The 26,854-nt window shown below is 36.8% G+C and overlaps 2 protein-coding genes across 4 annotated transcripts in view; one reads left to right on the top strand and one right to left on the bottom strand.

Annotated features, from left to right (window-relative positions):
* Window positions 1–26,854, bottom strand: part of LOC107721741 (tripartite motif-containing protein 16-like) — a 258,890-nt gene that overhangs the window by 136,952 nt on the left and 95,084 nt on the right. The window lies entirely within an intron of this gene.
* LOC107721720 (receptor-type tyrosine-protein phosphatase N2-like) lies at window positions 811–26,854 on the top strand. Of its 3 annotated transcripts, none has more exons than XM_016529870.1 (23): window positions 811–1,095; window positions 5,594–5,644; window positions 7,116–7,229; window positions 7,420–7,510; window positions 8,665–8,782; window positions 9,073–9,382; window positions 10,057–10,287; window positions 10,364–10,407; window positions 10,704–11,029; window positions 11,680–11,766; window positions 14,550–14,629; window positions 14,739–14,803; window positions 15,474–15,686; window positions 16,111–16,308; window positions 17,024–17,171; window positions 17,317–17,390; window positions 18,156–18,233; window positions 18,459–18,578; window positions 21,755–21,921; window positions 22,970–23,023; window positions 24,886–24,950; window positions 25,057–25,130; window positions 25,216–26,854. In XM_016529870.1, exons 1-23 carry the CDS (start codon window positions 1,020–1,022, stop codon window positions 25,285–25,287), a joined length of 2,856 nt encoding a protein of 951 aa, XP_016385356.1. In that variant the 5' UTR covers window positions 811–1,019; the 3' UTR covers window positions 25,288–26,854. The 3 variants fall into 3 exon arrangements, with proteins under 3 accessions (XP_016385356.1, XP_016385355.1, XP_016385353.1); XM_016529869.1 differs by having other exon boundaries at window positions 9,955–10,287; window positions 10,707–11,029; XM_016529867.1 differs by having other exon boundaries at window positions 9,955–10,287.

Raw genomic sequence — 26,854 nt, 5'->3', positions numbered from 1 at the left:
TATCTCAAGAGTTATATAAAATGTCTTGTGTGTAGTCTGATATTAATTGAAGGTTGTGGTTTTGTCTACTGCAGTGTCACTGAGCTGAGCTTATGGTATGCAGATGGTCAAACCTCAAACTGTTTTGACTTTATTCCTGTCAGCAAGAATGTGTTTTATTGTATAAATTATTGTGAATATTATGACAGATTTTATTATGCTTATTATTATGATTAATACTTATCACAAAAAGCAAACGTAAGCAGTCAGATCACCCCTCTGTGCTGAGCTTGCCTTATTGATGTGTGTGTGTGTGTGTATATATATATATATATATATATATATATACATATATTTCCTGTGCCTTATGACCAACAATATACTTACCTTAGAGGGTATTTGGCATCAGTTATAGGATTGTAAAGTCTCTGTATTTGATAATGTTTTCTTTTCAATAAACAATTTATTCTATACCAGTAAATAGTTTGAAATAGGTGGAAAATCATTTTTTGTGTTGATGTCATATTCAAAACACAAATTTTGGAACAGATTGCATTTTAATTATTGATCTGAAATAACTTGGTAATATCAAATATCAATTATAATTTATATTATGATTTAGTTTTCTGTTTTGAATTCGCTTAAAATGTTAGTAATTACGTTGTGTGCTTTTGTCTTCTTTTTTTTCAAAATATGTCTATATAGTTTTTATAATATTTTATTTTAGTTTTAGTTATTTTGGTATATGAGGTAAAACTAAATGAAACATGTTACCTCGGCAACTACCTATATATATTTCAGAGTCAGAGGCGGGTTGCTGTTCAGTGCTGATTCTGGCGGCGCGCGGACTGCGGTGAGCGCAGGCAGGTTTTGCGTACGCTTGACGTCTCCTCTCTTTTTTCACTCTCTTTCCCGTTTCTCCCTCTATCGCCATACCGTCTCCATCTATCCTCCATCAACTCAGACCTCGCGGAAAGAAGGAAATACACTGTTGGAATGGATTAATAACGAGCAGATGAGATGGACGCGTGATCGGAAGGATGGAATCGTTTCACCTTTTTCTCACAATCCTCGCGCTTCGGGCCAGTCTCGCCTCCGCGGCAGATCGAAAATTCGGTAAGTGTTTTATAGTGTGTGTGTGTGTATATGTGCGTTTCCGAAGGGAAAGGGCGAGATGAAGTGCGCGCCATGTCAATGTAGTCCCTATTAAAAGCGCGCTGATAAGAACTCAGTGTCTCCCCTCCGAGTCGTTTCCGATGGTTTGTGACTGTTTTGTAGACAGAGTTTGTGTGTAATCTGATGAGAGGATGCGCGGAAAGAAAGCGACAGGGAAGGGGATATCACAATCAAGCTTCATTTCCGCTAAAATGCAACACGGGCTAATCCAACAGTCGCTCCATTCTCTAAAATAGCTTTATTTTCTACATTCAATGATTTTAAGTCATGTAATGTGAGGCTGTAGAGCTGTAGGACTTCATACACTGGTCTTTCGGTCATTACATGACTGGGTCCGGAGCTTGAGAAACGATAATAGACACGCGGCCTGTTATCTTGACGAATGCATAGTATTAGCCTATTTATATTGTTTAATCATGTTATTAGTCTAAACATCAGATGGTTTGTGTGTTCAGGAGGGCCTGTGTCTGCAGTCAGTGCAGCAGCAGCACAGGAAATGAAGCATCACAGATTACAGCTCGCCCCTGCTCACAGCATGAGCCACAATAATAGAGTTTACACGGGGTCTGTGTCTGATTCATAAACCCAGCCCAGAAAAAGGTCATACTGGCTGTCAGTCATTAGCAACTGCAACCATGGCAACAGGTTGCAGCATGTTTATTTTATATTGAATTGATTGCTGTAGACCGCATGAATGGCTGAATGGATGTACATTATAAACTGGCATAATAGTCAGTCAAAAGATCAGCTAGGACTCAGAGCGTAAAACAGAAGGAGTTCCAAGACTTTCAAAGGTGAATTATCCTCCTGAGACCCTGTGACCTCATATGAGGACATTATATTTTGGTGTATTTCTCTGAGACTATACATGCCACAGTTTAAAGTCTGGATGTTCTGTACAGAGCACATGCTGTGGGGGTGTTTTTCAGCTGCAGGGACAGGACGACTGGTTGCAATCGAGGGAAAGATGAATGCGGCCAAGTACAGGGATATCCTGGGCGAAAACCTTCTCCAGAGTGCTCAGGACCTCAGACTGGAACTAAGGTTTACCTTCCAACAAGACAATGACCCTAAGCACACAGCTAAAATAACGAAGGAGTGGCTTCACAACAACTCTGTTACTGTTCTTGAATGGCCCAGCCAGATCCCTGACTTAAACCCAATTGAGCATCTCTGGAGAGACCTAAAAATGGCTGTCCACCAACGTTTACCGTCCAACCTGACAGAACTGGAGAGGATTTGCAAGGAGGAATGGCAGAGGATCCCCAAATCCATGTGTGAAAAACTTGTTGCATCTTTCCCAAAAAGACTCATGGCTGTATTAGATCAAATGGGTGCTTCTACTAAATACTGAGCATTTTTCAGTTTTTCTTTTTTAATAAATCTGCAAAGATGTCAACAATTCTGTGTTTTTCTGTCAATATGGGGTGCTGTGTGTACATTAATGAGGAAAAAAAATTAACTTAAATGATTTTAGCAAATGGCTGCAATATAACAAAGAGTGAAAAATTTAAGGGGGTCTGAATACTTTCCGTACCCACTGTATATATACACAACTTAGATGTCTGGTGTGACTACAACTAGTGAGCCAAAAATTATGAAAACATGCTTATGAAATTAAATATTTTTCATGTCCTAATTTATACTTAATTTACTCAATGCTTGAGGTTTGTCAGCTCAAAGACAGCCAGTTAATGCAGAAGCATTTAAAATTATGTAAAAGTAATGTAAATTTAGATTGATATTGCAGTTACAGATAAATCTAATTTATTGATTGTATAAAACTAATACATGGGCAAATTTAACACCTGAGTTAAACACAGTTGCACAAAATGCTATTTTAATAGATGAATTTAATAGTGAAATTCCAGTTTATTCTATATTTATTTATTTGTTTCCAGGTGACATTTTAAACTATGCTTTATGCCATTTTTATTGTTTTATTTTTATCAATTTTATTTTATTGTCTATGTCAGAGGTGCCCAAACGTTTTATTTTGAAGAGCCAAACTTGATCATGGGCCAAATGTAAAGCAATCAAATATAAAATCAAATATTTTAATCAAATATACTTTTTTAATGCAAAAAATATTAAAACAAAAATATAAACTGTAAAAGAAGATATGCTTCAATGCCTTGTTTTCGCCCCATATTTTTTCTTTGGTCTATTAAAGTAAATCTTTGATTTAAACCAAACATATACTGGTAGCAGTTGTATTAAAGTGATACAACATTTGGCGATAGGTTTTTACTGTAAAATTAAATAAAGCACTTTAAAGGTATAACATTTGGAAATAATTCTCATTCAAAAAAAGGAAGTAGCCTAAGTGATTAGATACAGCCACAGGAAGTTACAGAGAGCACATATTAAAAAATGCAGTTTCAGTGTTAACAGATTTTATGGTCTGTCCATCAATCCAGCATCTGCACTCAGCCCTCAGATGTTGCCTCATGCAGAAGTTGACATCATGGTTACACAGGAAACTCACCTCTGTGGCTCATAATTTGAGTTGATGAGTCATGAGTGTCAGTGGATTTACTTGAGAGGATGTCAGTGAGGAGACCGTCTGTCCACCATCATTCTGATGAACAGTGGCTGCAGCTTCACACTGCCTCCCCCAAAACTGAGCACGCAAACCGCTCTCCATAGTAACAGAGAGGTTTTAATAGAAATATACAGGCAAGCATACATTATGACGTTGTTTATGTGTATATGTGTCATGTGTGGGTGCATCCTGTTTGCTCTATTTGTGTGAATGCGTCAAAATACAATCATGCATCTTATGAAAAATGGGAGGGGTGTGTGTGCATTAACCTTCAAAATGTTGAGCTATTTATATACTTATATGTGGATTATTTGGGTGATTAAACAAGTAATTTTTTTTTTTTTTTAAACTAAGTAATAAAAATCAAGTGAACATTAGGCTATATGTCCACCAGGCTGTTTAATTCTAAATGATGTGGATAAACATCTTAGGGCTCTGTTGCTACTCTTTCTTTTTTTAAAATCAAATCCTTATTTAATCTAATCTTACATTTAATTCATTATGCTATACCTCTCATCGACATTCAGATCCTGAGAAATAGCTCATTTTCTGCTGAGACACTTGGTGTGAGAGGGTTTGTGTGAGCAGAATTTACTATGAATGATTTGTATGAATGTCAAACACTCTGCAGTAATACAGTACTGCAGTAATACAGTACATCAGTACATCACCAGTGAATGTAAAATTTTAGATATTGTCTGACAATAAAGTTATATCATCATCTTCATGACAGATTTCAGTAACAGCAACATAATTATGTGATGTTGTTGGTCTTTATGCAGGTGAGATGAGGCTGAGCAGAGTTATGCCATCTGTCTCAGCTGGTTTGATTAAGAAACAAGAAATCCCAGCTGTTAGGATGAGGATATTGAGGAACTGAATATACGCAAAAATGCTGTGAAGGGATGTTAAACATTTTTCTGCCCTCCCTCTTCTAAAACCTCACCTACAAAGATACCACAGCAATGCCAATGGTACAAAGGCACCATGCAGCCCAGAGGAAAATGTGATTGCTCAGATGTTGCTTTTTTTATACCTCAGGAGCTCTCATTTGTAATTCTTTGAAGTATACATTTTTCCTAGATGTTTCTCCTCTGATATACAGTAGAAGAAGAGATCTATAAAACTGATGTGGACAGCATAGTTTGTGGACGAATTTGAAAGTGAAAGTGAAAGTGACGTGACATGTGGCCAAGTATGGTGACCCATACTTGGAATTAGTGCTCTGCATTTAACCCATCCAAAGTGCACACACACAGCAGTGAACACACACACACCGTGAACACACACCCGGAGCAGTGGGCAGTCATTTATGCTGCGGCGCCCGGGGAGCAGTTGGGGGTTCGGTGCCTTGCTCAAGGGCACCTTTGATGAGAAATGTTTGAGTTCATACTGAGATCTCTTTCCTTTGATTTCAGGCTTTGGTAGCAAATTGGAGCACAATTTGAAACATTGTTGAGATCACTGAAAAACTGTAGAGGAGTGATATCTCTGGACACCTAATTCAGTGATATCGGTCAGCTAATAGGGCTATTTTCCTAAAAATAAAAAGTAAAACTAAATCCTTTTTAATGCATGTTTACATTAAGAAAGTTAACTATATTATCATTCACACCAACAGATAATGCCCTGCATTTGTCATGTGTTGCTTTAAATGCTCAAGCTTTTAAATGTGGGCGGATTCTGATTGGCTGTCAATGTATTTTTCATTCATCCATCTGAAAGTGATTACAACAATATTGAATCTCTGTGTCATTATCGTTATTTCTGTGATCTGGACTTCACTATTCTAAAAGAATTAGAAGAATTATTCAAACTTTTGAGTTATCGTTATAATTATTGTCCTTTTTTGTGGCCCTTTATTTCTAATTCTTAAAATTCTGTTTCTCTCAGGCTGCCTGTTTGAGGAGGGTCTGTGTCTGAACTATGAAGTCTGTCTTAATGGTGAGTCACACACACACACATTCGGGACCTGCAGTCTCTGTAGATCTCATGCATCATGCTGTTTGATCAAGCACTCGGCTTTTATTTTCTTCTGGATTCAGCAGCTGTGTGTTTGTGTGTCTAGCATCATCATGAATACAATGCATTTTAACTCCTTGGCTATGTCACAACAAATACAGACTCTCACTCATCCTATCAAACACACAAACGCCAACACACATGCTGTGTTTAATAGCATTTTTGTGTTGCTTAGCAACCGTTCCAAATTCTCCTCCACAAAGGTTGAAAGTCAGTATTTTTTGTTGGCATAATATGTTCCCACATTCCGTCAATGAGAGGGTAATATGAATGAAATCATTCACATTCGATATCGGCCAATCAGACTTAACCTACTCTCTTACTCATATGAGTGTGTTATTTTTTATTTCATTCAGTGTGGCCTGACAGAAGATACATCACTTTTCTTCAACTCTCTATTGTTCAATTATTTAAAAAACAACAACAACAAAAAAGAAAACAGAAATATTCTGGATTTGTGTTCATTATTTAATGTTGACAATGAGGAGATAAAAGCAAGTTTCAAGAAATAGATTTAAAATGACCAAAATAACCTGGGAATGGTGTTAATAATAAAACCCAATTGAATAGAAATGGCTCATATATCATGAACATATATAATAATATAAATGTATAATAATACAAATATTATATATTATTAAATATAAACATATTGTATAAATAATATACAAATTATTATAGTAATATGCATTAAATAAATATGTGTAAGTCCTATTATTAGACAATTTAGTGAATTAAATACTGTACAAATGAAAGGTTATTTGTCTCATTTGATTTCTTCTTTTTATTTGGAAATTTATCGGCAAAACAATATATATAAATTTTTTATATATAGCTGATATAAACACACATAAATCACACAGCAGGTTTATGGTTAATTATTTAATTCATTTTTTCCATTTCATATTTTAATCAAAAATTCTTGCACCAAGAAGTAGTATTCAGTTTACCTCGATTTTCTTCTCTTTTATCTAACCCTTAGAATTAAAGACTTTATTCTTGCTGTAATAATAAGAATTCTAGATGTAAATGACTTCTGTTTTGATTGGCATATGCAATAAATGACAATTTGACTCTCTGCATGTCATGACATATAGGATAATTTGCTGTGCTCCAATTACATACCGAATAATAACACAGAGAGATATTTCCCCTCGTGTGAGTATAAAATAGAGATGCAAATGTAATTTTCTGTGCGCGCACACACACACACGGTGTGACCTTACTTTCAGGCAGGTGACGGGGACTCCAGCTGGTCCTGTCTCAGTTGCCCCTTGTGACTGTTTCTAATAAGCTGAGACTCTTAATGGATCTAAACACACACACAGCATGAAGTATACTTGTGCACAAAATTGTCATTCTGAAGTGGCTGTTGATTTGATTTTCTCTGTAGATGGCATGTTCGGCCACTGTGAGACTGCGCCACTAACAGACGTCTACACATATGACGTCACGCCAGCAACGGTACAGAGATTCCGCACGCTGCTTCAGAAACTGGCACACAGAGGTTGGTGCATTAATGTCACCATAGCAACCGCACACATCACTGTCACCATGGTTATAAAGGCTACTCCTAGAGCTCCTCAGATTTCAAGGATCAAATCAGAGGCTCTGTGTGTGTGTGACAATTCAAGTAAGATGAGTGTGTGTGAAGTTTTCACATATCGAAATCTTCTGCTTTCATTCTGTTCCTGCAGGGTTGTCTTGGGAAGATGACGTCACACAACAAGTTTTATCAAACGAGTTCTCAAAACTGCGCAAAGTTTCCCTACCATTACCAGAGCCCAGGTAAAGCACACTAGCATTTGCCAGTTAGTTCTCATCACAAATGAGAAATCATTTGCATAAACCATGCCCAAACCAGCTCCATATAAGGGCTTTCCACACAACTGAAAAAAACTTTATGGCTTTTCATCTAGCATAGCATGCTCTTTAAAGATGTTCACTTGCCTGAGAGACACATAGCAAGATCCTCAAGCATGCTACCATCCTCAAAACCAGCTCAAAGACAATAAAAACCTTTTATACAGAGCTCTCATTAGCCAGCTGTACATTGACTTGAGATTTATGCAGATTATTTGACTTATCTGAGATTTATGCAGATAAACCTTGCATCTCAAACTATAATGCACCATCTTATTTTTATGTATGTATGTATGAAATTTCATCTTAACACATTTATAACGCTACTCAGCATTTTTTTTGTGTATGTGTGGTTACTGTTGTTCCTACATTTTTCCATAAATGTTCAAATAAATTTTAGTACGGAAGAAAATGTTCATAGGCAGATTTCATGCATGGTTAGTGAATGAGACTAAATGTTTTTGTTAAGGGTTATGAGGGCACATAGATTTAAAAAATAATAATAATAATGTGCACAGATAAATCATTTATAATTAACTCTGCAATATTCGATAAAAAGTTAGAATTGTTGATTTTTATTTCATGGTGGCGTTAATATTTTAAAAGAAATTAAATGGAGACTTTTACTTAAGTCTCCTACTTTTCTCCTGCAAAAAGACTTTGTCTCTAACAGAGTTGTAGAACATCAGTAATCTCACACTGTGCTCAGATTTGCTGTAAAACTAATCAAATGTCAAAGTGAGAATTTAATATGAACATTTTTCATGGGAATCCTCCTAAACCAAATTATCTACTATACTCACCACATTAATTTTATAGCTTTTTATAGTCTATTCTCAGTTCAGTTATATCAGTTTATCTGAGTAAAAGTTACTGATATAAGAGCAACTTCTCGATTAAAACTGTCCTCTTGGTAAGACAGCATATTCACAATACATTCATAGTTATAGTTGTATAGTTTCACAATACATAAAGTTTCAAAGAAGCTTTACAGAGAATGTACGTTATCTCTGATTATTACCTGTGATAGCCCTGCCAAAGGATTCCTATAGTCATGGCTTGTCTTTATTTTCTGACAGGCCTCAGGGTTATGGGACTGCTGTTGGAGACAGGAGAATGAAATTATCTGAGGCTGAGGTTAGGAAGACCCTGAAATACCTGCAGCAGCTGGGACTGCTACCAAAAACATCACACAAGGTAAGTGTGTGCGTCCTAGGGCTGTGTTTTTGGTTTTGCATTAGGTCAGAGATCTACATTGGGCATCAAGTGGTGACCAAACACAGTAGTAGAATTGTTTGTCAAATTAAAGTAAACAGAAATCTTGTCTTTAGGCCCAATATGTAAAATTGTTAACATGACAGACTGAATAGGAAAATTGACAATCTGCTAAATGCACAAACACAGCTAGTGTGATTTACAAGTATATATAATTTAAAATGATAATAGTAGCTGATAATGGTCTAAATGTGTATGTTCATCCTGTGTAGGGGGTGGAGCTTCAGTATTATCGCTCTAGAGAACCACGCCCTGAATCTGACTCCTCCCCGCCTGAGTTCATTCCAGAGGTGTCCTATAAATCCCAGTCCTACCCTGACCTCAGCCGATACCAGAGTGATGCAGCACAAGCTCCCCAGCAGGAAGAGGTGTCAGACCTGCTCACAGCCGCTCTTCAGAAGTATCTTTCCAAGAACAAACCGTCTCAGCCTGATCTGGGGGACAGATCCAGAACAAACCGACTCTACTTAAAAGATGGATCAACAAAGTCTTCCGCCAGTGACTCTTTTACACCTGTGGATGGTATGATGTTATTTTCTTTTCCTTCTTGCTCCTGTTCACGTGCAGAATATTAAAGCTTGTCTTTTCCATACTCTCTAAGGACAATAAAACAACAAACAGTACCATAGAAAAAGTACAGACTAGACTATTAACGTCCAACGATAGCTTTATGTGAGGAGCAATTCAATGGTTCAGTGTGTAATTTTTAATTAATTTAGTAGAAAAAAATACAAATACTCCTATCCCAGTGTAATGCGAAGAGATTTGGTTTTTTGCTATTTCACTAGTGACACAAAGTAAACAGTTCATAGCCAACCATCTATTGCATGATGTTGCCTCATGATAATGCAGTAAGTCATTTTAAAATCTTTTTTGGCATGTGGAGCAAATAACATAAAAATATAAAATAAAAAATGCTTTGGAGATTGACCCCACAGAAAAACATTTATTTATTTTACCTATAATATTTTTCTGCATTTGTTTGATTTAAATAATATTAATCGTTTTATGAAAGATTTTAATTTGATATCATTATTATTACTGTCTGATTACTGTCCAGATCTTAATGTGAAAATTTTTTAACTTTTTCTCAGAAACCTTTATCTGGAAAGTTCTGCGTAATGTGGGAAGGCACAGTGTGGATGTGAAGAGTCTGAAGGCAGCAGAACTGGATAAGCTTGCTGTGCTTATCGCAGACGCTCTGCAGGTGGAGAAACAACAGGCAGGTCAAGGAGAAACGCCTAGAGACCTGGAGACACAGCAGAGTTCTGAGGATGAGGCAGAAGACATGCAATATGACGACCAGCATCCTGAGAGTTATGCAATGGATCAAACCCCTGAAGACAGTGCTCAGAATCAGAGGGAAGAGGATGAGGAAAATTCATCTGTCACTCAAAAGACAGTCCAAACCATCCCGCCTGTGACAGGTAGCATCTTCTGAAGCAAAGCCATTCACTCATACATAGACAAGCATTTATAATGATCATGATGTTTCTTTTTCAGAGGGACAGACAGTAGTGGAGGAGAAGAGGACTATGGACAACAAGGTAGTACTAGTGATGGTTGTATTAGGCCATAAATATACTTTACGCAAATACACAAACAAGGAATGTTAGATCTGTAAACCTCGAAATAAATATTTTTTCAATTTAGTGACAAAGTAGAATCTACCAAGAAAGAATTGGTATTAATTAGAATTGGAAACTTTTCAGATTTTCCTGTAGGGGATTGATTGAATGATAAATTACATTTCAGTTAAATAAATTAAAATAACATAAATATGATGTGGAATTTTCCTTCAAGGATTGATTTACAATTCACTTGTGTTTATTTCCTGTTTTAGCAGGATGTGGGCTTTTTAGGAAAGCTGCTGGAGTACCTGGATAAAACCTCCAGCGCAGAACCAGAGCCTGTTGATAAGGGACAGGGCGTGTCTGTGGAGACAGTTCGTAGCCGAACGACACACAGAGAGGTGGGGATGCAGAAAAAGGCCATAGAGAGAGTGGAGGAGGTAGAAGGCTGGGTCCATGCAGCAGCTATAGCGCCCTCCTCTGGGCTGAAGGACAACCCTGCACCACACCGCAAGAACATGAAAGTACAGGATCTTCAGCTGGATGTCCAAAGCAACGCTAAAAATGACATCTATGGATACATTATTACTGATACAGAGTGAGATATTTACATGTGAAGCTTTCTCTCTCCCTCTTTTTCTTTCTCTCTCAGTTAAATTTTATTGGCCAGTTTCTTCACAAAATATTGCCAAAGCATTCAGTCAGTTCATATGCAATACTGTACTGGGGACAATTCCCACACAAGGCTATGTTTATTTGATAAAAAAAATACAGTAAAAACAGTCATGTGAAATAGAAAATATAATTACAATTTAAAATAACTGCTTTAGGTTTTAATATATTTAAAAATGTAATTTATTCCTGTGATGGCAAAGCTGAATTTTCAGCATCATTACTCCAGTCTTCAGTGTCACGTGATCCTTCAGAAATCATTCTAATGTGCTTAAACATTTATAAGGATTCAGGATTGTTTGATGAATAGAAAGTTAACAAGAATTGCATTTATTTGAAATATTGTTTGCAACATTATACATTTACAGTATTTACAGTACCTTTTGATCAATTGAATGCATCCTTGCATAATAAAAGTATTAATTAACATTAAAAAGAATCTTAAAGTTCCCAATATTGTATTATAATTTTGTGCTTTACTCATTATTATAATTTTTTATTGCATTAGAATCAATAGCTTTTTAAGATCTCTTTAAAAAAAAAAAAAAAAAAACTTTTTCTTTCTCTCTGGATCAGGAATCTTCCCACTGATAAGGGTTTGTATCTGATGGAGATGGTGGCTCGTAAAGCGAAGATTCAAATGACGGATTTCTCAGAGCTCTCGTGAGTCATGATTTTTTATTTTGATAACTTGCACTATAGAATAGGTTTAGAATATAATGGTAAATTTAGAAATTAAGTTGAGTAAAATATATAGTTAGGTTATATTGGAAGGCATATTTAAATCCTAGTAGTAGTTTTATAAACATAGTTACAGTCAGCATGAAATGAAAATCTACTGTATTTTCCATTTTTCTATGATTTATCCATGTATATGTTTTATCTTTTAAAAATAATATAATTTTTTATATATTTTAATTAAAATATCATAACTTGATCTTCTGGTGAAGCAACGGGCTTTTCTTTGGTGCCTGACTTCTCCTTTAGTTCACTTAAACTCGACCCTTTCTTACAAACAGCTGCAAGCTCGCATTCAGATCTGCCTCTGTTCATCAACAACCGATGGACAGAACCAAGTCCCCACCCTACATTTTTTCTTTTTCAGTAATTCATTTCACTTGAATGTACATCACAATACAGAAGAAAAGATCTGTTACTACTTCCTTTTCATTATGAGTTTTTTAAAGGTCTGAGAATAATTTAATGGGTGACTATTCAGTTTTTAAAAATGCAATTTATTGTATTTATAAGTTTTATGGTGTCATGAAACAGAAGAATGCAACACAGGTAATATCCAAGCAACAGGTTTATTGCAGGTTGGAACAGACAAGCGTGGATAGCAGGTGAGTAATGGGTAAATAGATCAATGCAGAGGTAGTGTCAGTGGATAACATTCTTACCTGTTTCAGTTTTGGGATCAATTGTGTTTGTGAGCCAGATCTTGAAGCAGGAGGCGGGCAACTGAAGACTGAAGGAGGTCAGCATGGATCGCTCAGGTAAGTACATGCAGGTAGGTAGTCAGGTAAGCGTCCAGGAGTGAACGACGAGACCAGACAATGGTGAACTGTCTCCTCTTATGACCCCTATTATTCATACCTCCCTTAGCCCATATTCTTCAGAAACCTGGTGCAGACCCAAATAATTTAGATAATTCCGTCCAATTTCATATCTTCCTTTTATTTCCAGAATTCTTGAAAAAGTAGTTGCAGCACAGGTCCATGCTCATCTTAGTAATAATAATTTATTCAGTGTTTTCAGTCAGGATTTTGCTCTATGCATGGAAACCGCTCTTGTGAGAGTAACTAATGATTTGTTAATGGCTGCTGATGGTGGGTCCTTATCAATTCTTGTTATGCTTGATTTGAGTGCAGCTTTTGACACCATTTCACACAATATTTTGTTGAACTGTTTATCTGCTATGGGTATGTCTGGTATTCCTCTCGCTTGGTTAACTTGATACCTTTCCAATCGCACACAGTCTGTACAACAAAAAAAAATGTAATTCCCAACCTGTTTCTGTTAGCTGTGGTGTCACCCAAGGTTCTGTCCTAAGTCCTCTATTGTTCCTAATTTATCTTCTCCCACTTGGTAATAACTTTTCTAATTTTATCTTTTTCTACTCTGATGATACACAACTTTATGCATCTACAAAGCCTGACTCCATTCTTCCACCTGTCTGTCTTACCAACTGTCTTCACGAAATAAAAGTTTGGTTCTCTGCCAATTTTCTTAAACTTCATTTTCTTTAACTTCATTTTTGTTGAACTGTTTATCTGCTATAGGTATCTCTGGTATTCCTCTCGCTTGGTTAACTTGATACCTTTCCAATCGCACACAGTCTGTACAACTAAAAAAAATGTAATTCCCAACCTGTTTCTGTTAGCTGTGGTGTCACCCAAGGTTCTGTCCTAAGTCCTCTATTGTTCCTAATTTATCTTCTCCCACTTGGTAATAACTTTTCTAATTTTATATTTTTCTACTCTGATGATACACAACTTTATGTATCTACAAAGCCTGACTCCATTCTTCCATCTGTCTGTCTTACCAACTGTCTTAACGAAATAAAAGTTTGGTTATCTTCTAATTTTCTTAAACTTAATTTTCTTTAACGTGAGTTCATCTCACCCCGCACAGTACTGCCATTCTTGTTCACTCGGTTGTCACCTCTCGCATTGACTACATTAACTCTCTTTTATTTGGTTTACCACACAAGCTTCTCCATAAACTCCAGCTGATTCAGAATTCTGCTGCTCATATCATAACCTGGACTCAGGGCCATCCTTAGGGGGGTGCAACTGGTGGAGCAGCGCTTGAGGGGGGCCCGTGGCGAACAGAGAGCTTGAAGTAAATCCGCATAGGGTTCTGTTGGAGGATTGCTGACCTTTCTCAAAATGGCTTCTTGTTGCGTGTTGGTCTGGTCTTCTGTCATAAAACAGAAGAATGCAACACAGGTAATATCCAAGCAACAGGTTTATTGCAAGTTGAAGCAGACAATCGTGGTTAGCAGGTAAGTAATGGGTAAATAGATCAATGCAGAGGTAGTGTCAGTGGATAATAGTCTTATCTGTTTCAGGTTTGTGATCAATGGTGTTTGTGAGCCAGATTTTGAAGCAGGAGGTGGACAACTGAAGTGTGGATCGCTCAGGTAAGTGCATGCAGGTAGGTAGTCAGTCAGGTAAGCGTCCAGGAGTGAAAGAAGAAGCCAGACAATGGTGAACTGAAGTGTGCAGGTGTAAATAGGGTGTGGTTGATGAGCAGTGTCAAGTGCTGGTGATTAGAACTCTGGAGACTGGGAACGAGTGGACAGAGTGTAAGGGTCTGGTACTGTGGATGCTGCTGACTCTGTGACATATGGTTAAAACACTAATATAAGGTATATTTAATATTTTTTGGATGCTGACATGATTACTCAAAATAATTTGCTGTGTGTTTGTGTATCTGTATAGTGTTGTTAGCCCAGCTGTGACATTTCAGGTCCGTCCAAATCCTCAGAACATCACTACAGCGGATGTGGCTAATATGGCAGGTTAGTTTAGTGAGAGTTAACTATTGCCATGATATACAAAATTAGTTTTTTTTTTTAATGAATGTCTCTGTTCAGATATCCACAAATTCTGATTCTTCTCTTATATCAGTCAGTCGGAAGGATGAATTAGAGAAAGAAGTGAAAGTCAAGATTGTAGAGGCTGGAGTCACTGATGTAAGATTCTTTCCACTTCATTACATTTCATTGTCATCTCTCTCCAAGGTTTGATATTCCCATTTTTAAGTTAATATTCAAATGGAATAAAATACAATTCTGTAATATGAATGTTTAAAATATACTGTATAAAAACTGTTGGTAATCAAATCGATGTAAAAATTGAAATTTGACGACATTTCATTGTCATCTCTCTCCAAGGTTTGATATTCCCATTTTTAAGTTGGGAATTAAACCAACTTAAATTTGACACACCATTTCGGGTTCCTCAAATCACCACACTAGTGGAACCATATATGGAGAACCCCAAAAATGTTCTTCAAGGATCTTGCAAAATGTATCCTATAAGTCCTGCAAGAAAGCTGAAGATGTCAAATAGTTTACCTAGTAACATCATAAGGTTTTGAGGCACTTGAAACATAAAATAAAGCTACCCAAGTTCACAATACGATCTAAGTCACCTTCAAAAGGATGGCTAAAGGTTCTCCACAGGGTTCTGCCAGTGTCTGAGGAATAAAGAACAAAATAATAACACATTTTGACTTAGACTGCATCCTCTTCTATATACTGTATATATTAATATATATCAGACTTCAGAAAATAAATGTACTTTCACATTTTTTTCACATGAAATAAATGTATTTCAACTTGTCTTTCTCTTTCTTTTAAGAGGAGCAAACTGAATCAGATTCCCACTAAGTACAGTCGCTCCGAGTCTCTGAAGTTTCTGATTCTGACTGTGATTTCCATCATCTGTATAACTGGAGTGTTGCTGGCATCCAGCGTGATCTACTGTCTGCGTCACCGCTCTCATCACAAACTCAAAGAGAAGCTCACCAACCTTGGATCTGACCCCACCACTGACGCCACTGCTACCTACCAGGTACCAAAAAGAGAGTGTGTGTGTGTGTGCAGGGCTGTTTGTTTGAGATTATTTCCTTGATTAATATATTGTTTATTGTTTATTTGGATCCCCATTAACTTCCACAAAGTGGTTGCAAATCTTCCTGGGGTCCACAAATCTGTACAAAATAACAAAAATCATACAAATAATTAAAATAAGAACAAAAATTAAATTACACTAATCACATCACAAAACTATACCTATGCACCTTAGCAGTAGCAGCACATAACACATACGTCTACATATTTATAAGCATATCTTCACATTTTCTTCTAAACACATAGTAATCAGTAATTTAATTACATTTTCAGAGTAACTTGCCCAACACTGCACATATGTGCAATTACTCTTTTTCATCAAATTTAAAATATATGATATATGAGATTTCCATCTCTCTCTCTAGGAACTGTGTAGGCAGCGAATGGCAGTAAAACCTCCTGTAGAGAAGTCGGATCCTATTCACTCTTCTGGTATAAATAGTGTGTCATCTCAGCTGAGTGACGGCCCATTGCCAAGCCCCTCTGCACGCACTAGCACCTCCTCCTGGTGCGAAGAGCCTGCCCACTCCAACATGGACATCTCTACTGGTCACATGATACTGGTACTTGCAAAAACCAACACTGTTAAAGTTTGAAAATGCAACACAGATGCCTTTATGAGATGCCTTATATCTTCACTCACAAAAATTAAAACCTTTTTTTTTTTCATTGAATGTATCATTATGAAACTCCTAAGTTAAAAAATTGTTACAATGTAGTTTTAAATCTCGTTTAAATTTCATTAACTTTTTATTTAAAAATCATAACATTTTATTTTTGTAATTTATTTAAAAAAATTTATTATTGTTATTTAAAATTCCATATTTGTAGTAGTTATTAGAGCAAGGAATGACCAATGAAGTTCATTAATGTTTTATGAAAATTAAAATGCACAGATATATTTGGTATGTAAAAAAACAATAGTTTGTTATTGTTTGTTAGTGGTTTATGTCTAATTTAAAACGTTTATTGTCAGTCTTTTTTTTTTTCATGTTTGAAAGAAGTCTCTTATGCTCACTAAGGCTGCATTTATTTAATCAAAAAACAGTGAAAGCATTAAATATTGTGTAATATAATTACAATAGTCATATAATTACAATACAACTTGGCTGAAATAAATTATTTAATTTCTTTAAAAAAAAACATATTGACCTGAAACTATTTACATGGTAGTGCAAGTTTCCATTTCATTGGGGACCACTGAATTATCTTTAACCACTGGATAATTGTACAATACTCACAAAAACATCCTGTATGTTTCTCTATATACACACATAGGCATATATGGAGGACCACCTGAAAAATAAGAATCGTTTGGAGTCGGAGTGGGAGGCTCTGTGTGCGTACCAGGCTGAGCCCAGTGCCACCACCATCGGCCAGAGAGACGGCAACGTCAAGAAAAACCGTGCAAGCACAGTCATAGCCTGTGAGTCACACACACAAACATATCCACTTTCAGGTGCTTTGTTTATTCATGTACTGTAACCAGTAGTGTATTATTGAACTTCTGTGATGTAATTGAGCTTTTCAGGTTTGACAATAAAATGTGTGTTTGTTTGTTTTTTATTTAGATGATCATTGCAGAATAACTCTGAAGTTGGAGAACAATCAAGGCAACTCGGACTACATCAATGCCAGCCCAATCGTGAGCCAAAACTACATACAATACTTCAGCAAAAAGCAACAAACTATAGCTCAAACGGCACACTACATACAGGTGCATCTCAATAAATTAGAATGTCGTGGAAAAGTTGTAGGAAATTTACAAAAAATCTTCACGGAACATGATCTTTACTTAATATCCTAATGATTTTTGGCATAAAAGAAAAATTGATAATTAAGTGTGTGTGTGGTCCAGGGTCACATATAGAGTGCAAACACTACTACATCACATACTGGATAAACCATTAGGTGTAGGAAACTTCAACTTCAGTTTGCTGCAGGGTGACTGCATCTGTAGAAAATACTTAGAGTAAATTACTTTATAGAAGGCATTGATTAATTGTCTGTGGACCAGTTACCACAAAAAAACTGAGACTTGCTTTATCACCACTGTGCCCTTGAGGAAGACACTTAACTGGTTGCTGAGTGCTATTTGCTGTTACAGTTAATGTTATTTTACAGAAAATTTAGCAATCAACCTATCACTCAGAACCACGCAATATGGTGCATGGTGCAAGTTGTATGCAGTACAGATTTTATTAGCACGTTTGCAGCATTAGCTGATTTGCATAAATGAATCGGAATAACGATGAAGACAGTGCATGGCATGCAAATAAAGGACACTATTAGTGGCCGTAATTCATTCTTTGTGTTTGAATTTTCTTTCTCATGTGTATTATTTAAACCACATTCAGCCAGAGTATATGTAATGCAGAGGGGGTTGATTGTGTTGTTTTCTTACTCTTAGATGGATCATGACCCTCGTAATCCTGCGTACATCGCCACTCAGGGCCCGCTGCCCTCCACTGTGGCTGACTTCTGGCAGGTAAACTGCATTATTTGTTTGTAAGCTTACATAGATGGTTTGGGCAGTCTTGTAGATCGTGTTGGGGAGTGTGTTCGTGTGTGATCTCTAACACAAGGTCTGGGAGAGTCTGTGTGTGTGCAGATGGTCATGAAGAGTGCATACGGGATGTGTCTGTGTAATGTGTGTGTTCTCGTGCAGATGGTCATGCTGTGTGTGTATAATGTTGTGTGTGTTCTCTTGCAGATGGTCTGGGAGAGCGGGTGTGTGGTGATTGTCATGTTGACTCCTCTCACTGAGAACGGTGTGAAGCAGTGTTACCACTATTGGCCCGATGAAGGCTCCAACCTCTACCACATTTATGAGGTACTGTACATGCAAATATCCTCCTCGCAGAGTGAGGATAACTGCTTGTGGGATTTTGTTCTGCTGTACGGTTGTAAATACTGACAAAATAATTAGCTTATACAAAGAGTTTTCTGTCATATTTGGACACATTTGTTCAGCTCTGCTGATAGGATTTCATTACATCGGCCTGCGTTTGACATGATACCACACAAGTTAAAGAGTTTTAACTACTTTTGAACTTTAAAACTCCACATTGAATAAAAAACAATATATTAGTTATTGTTCATCTGTATCAGTCACGTGACTTTTGGAGCTCATACGCCATATTTATAAGCATCAGCAGGGCAAAGTAATGGCAGTGAATACAAAATCACATGAAAAGAGATTGAATTTGATCCAATCAGGTGCCAGAAAAGGCACTTTTTATTGCTCTCCAGTTAGCACAGACCCTACCAAATGTTATATTTGTGGACATTTATTCCACAATCCATTTCAATATACTCATGCTATAAACAGAGATGGATTGTGCATTAAATATACACAGTATAAATGTCTGCAAATGATAAATTTGTCAGCACAGATCCTGACTTGCTAAAAATGTCTGTAGAAATGTTTTCTGGGACTTGGTATGGATTAAATCCAGCGATTTCTGTGTTTGTGGGAGGGGTGATCATAAATATGGCAGATAACACATTAAAAAATCATGTGACGTAGGAAATTTACAAAAAATCTTCACGGAACATGATCTTTACTTAATATCCTAATGATTTTTGGCATAAAAGAAAAATCGATAATTAAGTGTGTGTGTGGTCCAGGGTCACATATAGAGTGCAAACACTACTACATCACATACTGGATAAACCATTAGGTGTAGGAAACTTCAACTTCAGTTTGCTGCAGGGTGACTGCATCTGTAGAAAATACTTAGAGTAAATTACTTTATAGAAGGCATTGATTAATTGTCTGTGGACCAGTTACCACAAAAAAACTGAGACTTGCTTTATCACCACTGTGCCCTTGAGGAAGACACTTAACTGGTTGCTGAGTGCTATTTGCTGTTACAGTTAATGTTATTTTACAGAAAATTTAGCAATCAACCTATCACTCAGAACCACGCAATATGGTGCATGGTGCAAGTTGTATGCAGTACAGATTTTATTAGCACGTTTGCAGCATTAGCTGATTTGCATAAATGAATCGGAATAACGATGAAGACAGTGCATGGCATGCAAATAAAGGACACTATTAGTGGCCGTAATTCATTCTTTGTGTTTGAATTTTCTTTCTCATGTGTATTATTTAAACCACATTCAGCCAGAGTATATGTAATGCAGAGGGGGTTGATTGTGTTGTTTTCTTACTCTTAGATGGATCATGACCCTCGTAATCCTGCGTACATCGCCACTCAGGGCCCGCTGCCCTCCACTGTGGCTGACTTCTGGCAGGTAAACTGCATTATTTGTTTGTAAGCTTACATAGATGGTTTGGGCAGTCTTGTAGATCGTGTTGGGGAGTGTGTTCGTGTGTGATCTCTAACACAAGGTCTGGGAGAGTCTGTGTGTGTGCAGATGGTCATGAAGAGTGCATACGGGATGTGTCTGTGTAATGTGTGTGTTCTCGTGCAGATGGTCATGCTGTGTGTGTATAATGTTGTGTGTGTTCTCTTGCAGATGGTCTGGGAGAGCGGGTGTGTGGTGATTGTCATGTTGACTCCTCTCACTGAGAACGGTGTGAAGCAGTGTTACCACTATTGGCCCGATGAAGGCTCCAACCTCTACCACATTTATGAGGTACTGTACATGCAAATATCCTCCTCGCAGAGTGAGGATAACTGCTTGTGGGATTTTGTTCTGCTGTTTTGGTGTTCGGTTGTAAATCCTGACAAAATAATTAGCTTATACAAAGAGTTTTCTGTCATATTTGGACACATTTGTTCAGCTCTGCTGATAGGATTTCATTACATCGGCCTGCGTTTGACATGATACCACACAAGTTAAAGAGTTTTAACTACTTTTGAACTTTAAAACTCCACATTGAATAAAAAACAATATATTAGTTATTGTTCATCTGTATCAGTCACGTGACTTTTGGAGCTCATACGCCATATTTATAAGCATCAGCAGGGCAAAGTAATGGCAGTGAATACAAAATCACATGAAAAGAGATTGAATTTGATCCAATCAGGTGCCAGAAAAGGCACTTTTTATTGCTCTCCAGTTAGCACAGACCCTACCAAATGTTATATTTGTGGACATTTATTCCACAATCCATTTCAATATACTCATGCTATAAACAGAGATGGATTGTGCATTAAATATACACAGTATAAATGTCTGCAAATGATAAATTTGTCAGCACAGATCCTGACTTGCTAAAAATGTCTGTAGAAATGTTTTCTGGGACTTGGTATGGATTAAATCCAGCGATTTCTGTGTTTGTGGGAGGGGTGATCATAAATATGGCAGATAACACATTAAAAAATCATGTGACTCGAATGAATATATAAGTAAAGAATCAATAAGTAAAACATGTAAATAACATTATTGCATCAGTAATAGAGGGAAACGGCTAAATTCTAGGGTTTAGGGTTGTTGTCTTAAATGCAAAGCCACTGGTAAGCTCACTAAATTTTGCTGTTTACAGTTTTTGTCAAGCCAATTAATTTTTTTAAACGAATGTGGCATTTTTTGCCATGTATGCATGCACAATTTTCACCACGAGTCTGGGTTCCTTATAGAGGCTTAATGTTTTATATCGCTTGCTTTTAAATATTCAGGTTATTAAGAACTTACAATACAAAATGTTATTGTTAACCAAAAAAATGAAAATTCTGTCATCATTTACTCCCACTCAGAACTATATGATTTTTTCTCTTCTGTGGAACACAAAGGAAGATATTTTGAGAAAATGTCTCAGAATTTCATTTTTGTGTGGAGTGTCCTTTTAAAGTAGCACATAGTAATAACTGCAATTTTTATGCAGTTTATGCAGTAATTTTTATGCATATTTACTGCAAAATTTAATGCAAATTCAGAACACTATAATGGGAAGGACACAAAACAACAGCATGACAACATTTTGGGTTTGGCTTTCTGTATTTTTTTTATCCTGCCCTCTATGTAGGGATATTTTCACTGCTGTGTCATGCTGTTTGGTATATTAACTCTTTTTTTCTCATATGTGTGTTGGTGTAGGTTAATCTGGTTTCTGAGCATGTGTGGTGTGATGATTTTCTGGTTCGGAGTTTTTACCTGAAGAACATGCAGACTAACGAGACCCGTACGGTCACGCAGTTCCACTATAACACCTGGCTGAACGACCAAACGCCCAAAACCAGCCAAACCCTGCTTGACTTCCGCAGGTACGCCTATGAAAGCATGAGTGTGTGCATGTGTTGCCTGTGTGTTGTGCAAGCGCGCGCGCGCGTGTGTGTGTGTCAGCTCCTGAGCGGTTGCCAGTGTCATTTTTGTGGTCGTGCAGCTAGTTCACTGGCTCCAGTTGCATAGTCACAAAAGTGATCATTGACAACTGCGACTCTGCATCCAACTGCACCCTGGGATTCCAGCCCCTCCCTCTATCTCTCTTCACCCTAAATCTGTTCAACCTTTCTGTCTGCTAACATCTGACCTATGATTTCCTCCTTTTCTTCCCCTCTTAACTACAATTCTCTGCTCTCTCTCTCGGTCTTTCTTATTTATTCAGTGTTTCTCCAATCAGAATTGTTGTGTTTTGTTCCTGGCCCTGCCCTCTTTTAATGCTCATCTGAATAAACCCAGCAGCAGTGTTTATAAGCATAAACCAGTAACATGTCTGAAGCTAATATGACTATGTTTGTGTGGATCAGGTTTTGTCTATATTGTGCTGACCAAACAGCTTAGTAAATAGAAGTGTATAATAAATTAATTAATAGAATAATTAATAATGTTTGAATGAAAATCGAAAAATGCAGAGAGGTGTGCATTAGGGTTAGGTTCAGGGGTTGGGGATGGAAAATATTGTTAGCTTGGTATAAAGTCAGTAGAAGACAATGGAAAGCCCTCAACATGACAGAAAAACAAACAACATGTGAGATTTGTCCTATGTAATTAATCTTCTTTAATCCCTAAATCCTCAAATGTTGGTGTTTTTATAATCATTTTGATGTCAAACCTTCTTTTAATGCCTTACTGAGCATAAGAGTCTTTATTTTTATTTTTATGAAAACTTCTTACTGACCCCAAACTTTTGAACAGTATTGTATTTCATTTTTTATTAATGTACTTTTTTATTACATAAAAGATACTCAGCACTTCATCCTTTTCTATAGAGCTTAGCTGCATCTGAAATCTATTTTCAGGTTTCATATGTCTGTGTGTATGTGTGTGTGTGTGTCTGTGTTTATGATTGTATGTATGACTTCTTTCCAATAGGAAAGTAAACAAATGCTACCGTGGAAGATCCTGCCCTGTCATTGTTCACTGCAGGCAAGTACAAACACACACTTGAATAATGTGATATTTGATATATCGTTTTTAGTTTTTGACATTTATGCTGTAATATTACTTCCAGTTAGAGAAGCCACAAAACAGCCTCTGCTGTCAACTATATAAAAATATTTTATGAAGTAAAATACAGTAAATAAATCATGTGTTCAACACAAATGTTCACTAAATGAACAAAAGCAAGAAGGATGTTAAATAATTTTCATATTTGTGTAACAATGCACAATAATAATAAGCAATATTTACCAATGTGTTTTACTAAAACGTTTAAAAAAATAAAAATAAAAATGCCAGCAAAAGCCGTTTTCTGTTGCCATGAAATGTTGGAAACATTCACGAGTGAAATGCCCTGAACAAAACCATAAACTCAATTTTCAATTTTAATTTAAAACTCAACACAAACGCTCAGATGTTCCTCCTTCAAAGTGCAAAAATTTAAATCAGCAGGCCATAATCAGGGCACTTTTGGCTTAGTAAACATGGTTTTAAGAGTACAATAGCTAAAAACGCACCTACTCGCCAACGCTGTGTTTGCAGCAGTAGTGTCATGTGGTGGCCGCAAATACCAAAAGACAGATGGTTGGAAGAAAACATGTTTGGCTGTTTTCCCTGCCCATGGTGTCATGATGAGACGCAGAACAAGTTGTTACAGTTTGAGTAAAGGGTAAAAAAGACAATGTTTATTAAAGGAACAGTTCACCCAAAAATGAAAATTTGCTGAAAATGTACTCGCACTCAGGCCATCAAAGATTTAGATGAGTTTGTTTCTTCATCAGAACAGATTTTGAGAGATTTACCATTACATCACTTTCTCACCAATGGATCCTCTGCAGTGAATGGGTGCCGTCAGAATAAGAGTCCAAAAAGCCGATAAAAACATCACAATAATCCACAAGTTATCCACACCACTCCAGCCTATCAATTAATGTCTTGCGTAATGCTGCGTTTTTGTAATAAATCCATCATTAAGGTGTCCATAATCCGTAATATTGCTTTTTCCAGTGAAAAAGTAATCTTGCCTGAATCAGGAGTGAAATATGCACCAGTGGAAACTGTCCAAAACAGTTCTAAACAAATAGGTAGGTTGATTTTGATGTGACAACAGGGTATGGAGTTTTTCACTAGAGGAAGTGCTATTATGGATTATGGATTGGTATAGACTGGACTGGTATTTTAAAGTTAAAAGGCTGCAATGATGGATTTGTTTCTTACAAACACGCAGCTTTTCACTTCAAAAGACTGATGGACTGGAGTTGCGTGGATTACTTCTGGATTATTGTGGTGTTTTTATCAGCTGTTTGGACTCTCATTCTGACGGCACCCATTCACTGCAGAGGATCCATTGGTGAGCAAGTGATGTAATGCTAAATCTCTCCAAATCTGTGCCCATGAAGAAACAAACTCATCATCTACATGGCCTGAGGGTGAGTAAGTCTGTAATTTGTCTCTTTTTTTAAATGTAATTATTTCTACTTTTTTTTACTCTTGCTTTTTTTCCATCAGTGACGGTGCTGGACGGACTGGGACGTACATTTTGATTGTAATGATGGATTTGTTTCTTACAAACACGCAGCTTTTCACTTCAAAAGACTGATGGACTGGAGTTGCGTGGATTACTTCTGGATTATTGTGGTGTTTTTATCAGCTGTTTGGACTCTCATTCTGACGGCACCCATTCACTGCAGAGGATCCATTGGTGAGCAAGTGATGTAATGCTAAATCTCTCCAAATCTGTGCCCATGAAGAAACAAACTCATCATCTACATGGCCTGAGGGTGAGTAAGTCTGTAATTTGTCTCTTTTTTTAAATGTAATTATTTTTACTCTTGCTTTTTTTCCATCAGTGATGGTGCTGGACGGACTGGGACGTACATTTTGATTGACATGGTGTTGAATAAAATGGCCAAAGGTAAAGACAAAAAAGCTGATTATCAGATATCAGTGGGTGTTCAGTAATATTTTTCACATTGTGGACAGTCAGTATAAATATTGATACAAAATGCTTTGCTTTACAGGTGCAAAAGAGATTGATATTGCTGCTACGCTGGAACACCTGAGAGACCAGAGACCCGGCATGGTTCAGACCAAGGTATATACACACACATACCCACAAATACACCGAAACACACAATCTCTTTTCATGCTGACACATGCTGTGTCTGTGTCTTTCTCAGGATCAGTTTGAGTTTGCACTGACGACTGTAGCTGAAGAGGTGAACGCTATTCTCAAAGTCCTGCCACAGTGATACTTCCTTTCTTCCTACCTTTCTCTTTCTCCCTCTCGGTTGTATATAAACTGAACCCATTTCTGAGAAGATATATGTCCTATAGAAACTATTTTGTCTGTAAATGATTGGACTATATTTAATAGTAATTAGGAATTGGGTATTGATTTAGTTCCGTGTAATTATAAAAGCAAATTCATTTTATTTTTCTCTGTGTCATTGTTCCAGATTTGAATTACTCTCTCATCATTGCTATTTATTTTGCATATCGCACAGAAAACTGGCCAGATCTGTTCTAAATATATAGTTAATTGGACCTTAATTTATTAAACTAATCTGTATGTGCTTCGTTATTTAAGATTTAGAACTGTGTTCTATGGGTTGTGACAACAACAGTTTATCTGATCATTAGAGACTCGTACAAAAAAGCCAAATCATCTTGCATGGAGACCATTGCTGCCTTTCCAAGACAATGAAACGCTCACTAAATCATGATGTTTAACTTGACTTGAACCTTTATTATAAGACTAAAACTCTTGGGAAGTACTACCACTTCCATTTGATGTTAAAATGTAATCTGTGCACACAAAAAGTGTGGATAGCAAGTAGAAATGCATGCAAGACTTGTGCAGCTGTGCTTTATGAACTTACAGCAAACTTCTGCATAGAAAATGTAAACAAATAAAGACTAAATTGTTATTGTGTGATTCTGGCAAATTACAAATACAGTGTCTGATCTCCATGCTGTTATCAAGAAGTTTCATGAGTATAAGGAGGTGTTCAGATCAATAAACATCCACAAGAGCAATAAACATTCACTCACTTTAATAAGAAGCATCAAAGCAAATAAGGGAATGAGGTTCTGCATATCCTGATGCTCTATGTGGGTATCAATTCATCTCTTAATACAGATATTAATGTGGCCTGACCCCAAAAGCACCTCCTACATCAACATGTAAACCTATAGGCTGTTCCTGCACTGTCTGCAAAGATTCATTAGCTGTAAAAGAGACTTTGTGATGGGCCGGTTTGTTTCTCTAACCTGTCTGTTTTGACTATACGAGTAAAACCCCTGTGATAAGATTGATCATTACTAACAAGCTCATCTGTGTGACTACGTTTAGTCTGTGGATATTTAAATTCAACATTAACAGACTATCAGTGTGTATTGCAACTGAATAACTGAAGCTGTTTTGATCCTGTGCAGCTCCATAATAAAGTTTCATGTGTCTGTGAAGTGAAGCACAAAGTCCTGAGTGTCCTGAGTGTTTAAACACACATATGCACATTCATTCTCAACCATGTGTTTACACACAGTTTAACAAAACACTTAATCATGTAACTACTTAATTTTGCATTTGACATTGGTGAAAGCTTATGTTGTTTCAAGCTAGCGCAGCTAAGCCATCTTTGGAAACATCAGTTACAGAAGACCTTATTTATAGTTTTAGCAGGTGCTGTTTTTTAGAAGATCCAGTAACACTAGAGATCACACTTTAACCACATAGACTGTCCTTGTAGAAATGCACAAACTGTTTTTATTTGTTCATGATAGGAAAAAATCTGTATTTGAGAATTTCTGCAAGTT

Source organism: Sinocyclocheilus rhinocerous, unplaced genomic scaffold (genome assembly GCF_001515625.1).
Source record: "Sinocyclocheilus rhinocerous isolate Xijiao unplaced genomic scaffold, SAMN03320098_v1.1 scaffold1112, whole genome shotgun sequence".
Classification (NCBI taxonomy): domain Eukaryota; kingdom Metazoa; phylum Chordata; class Actinopteri; order Cypriniformes; family Cyprinidae; genus Sinocyclocheilus; species Sinocyclocheilus rhinocerous.
Note: the sequence above shows the minus strand (reverse complement) of the source record. Positions and strands in the feature narration are given on the sequence as shown.

Coding starts and splice junctions, on each gene's coding strand:
- LOC107721720 (XM_016529867.1), top strand. CDS start 1,020: ATGGAATCGTTTCACCTTTTTCTCACAATCCTCGCGCTTCGGGCCAGT. Junction 18,234..18,458: donor CTGTGGCTGACTTCTGGCAG/GTAAACTGCATT, acceptor GTTCTCTTGCAG/ATGGTCTGGGAGAGCGGGTG. Junction 25,131..25,215: donor CCGGCATGGTTCAGACCAAG/GTATATACACAC, acceptor TGTCTTTCTCAG/GATCAGTTTGAGTTTGCACT.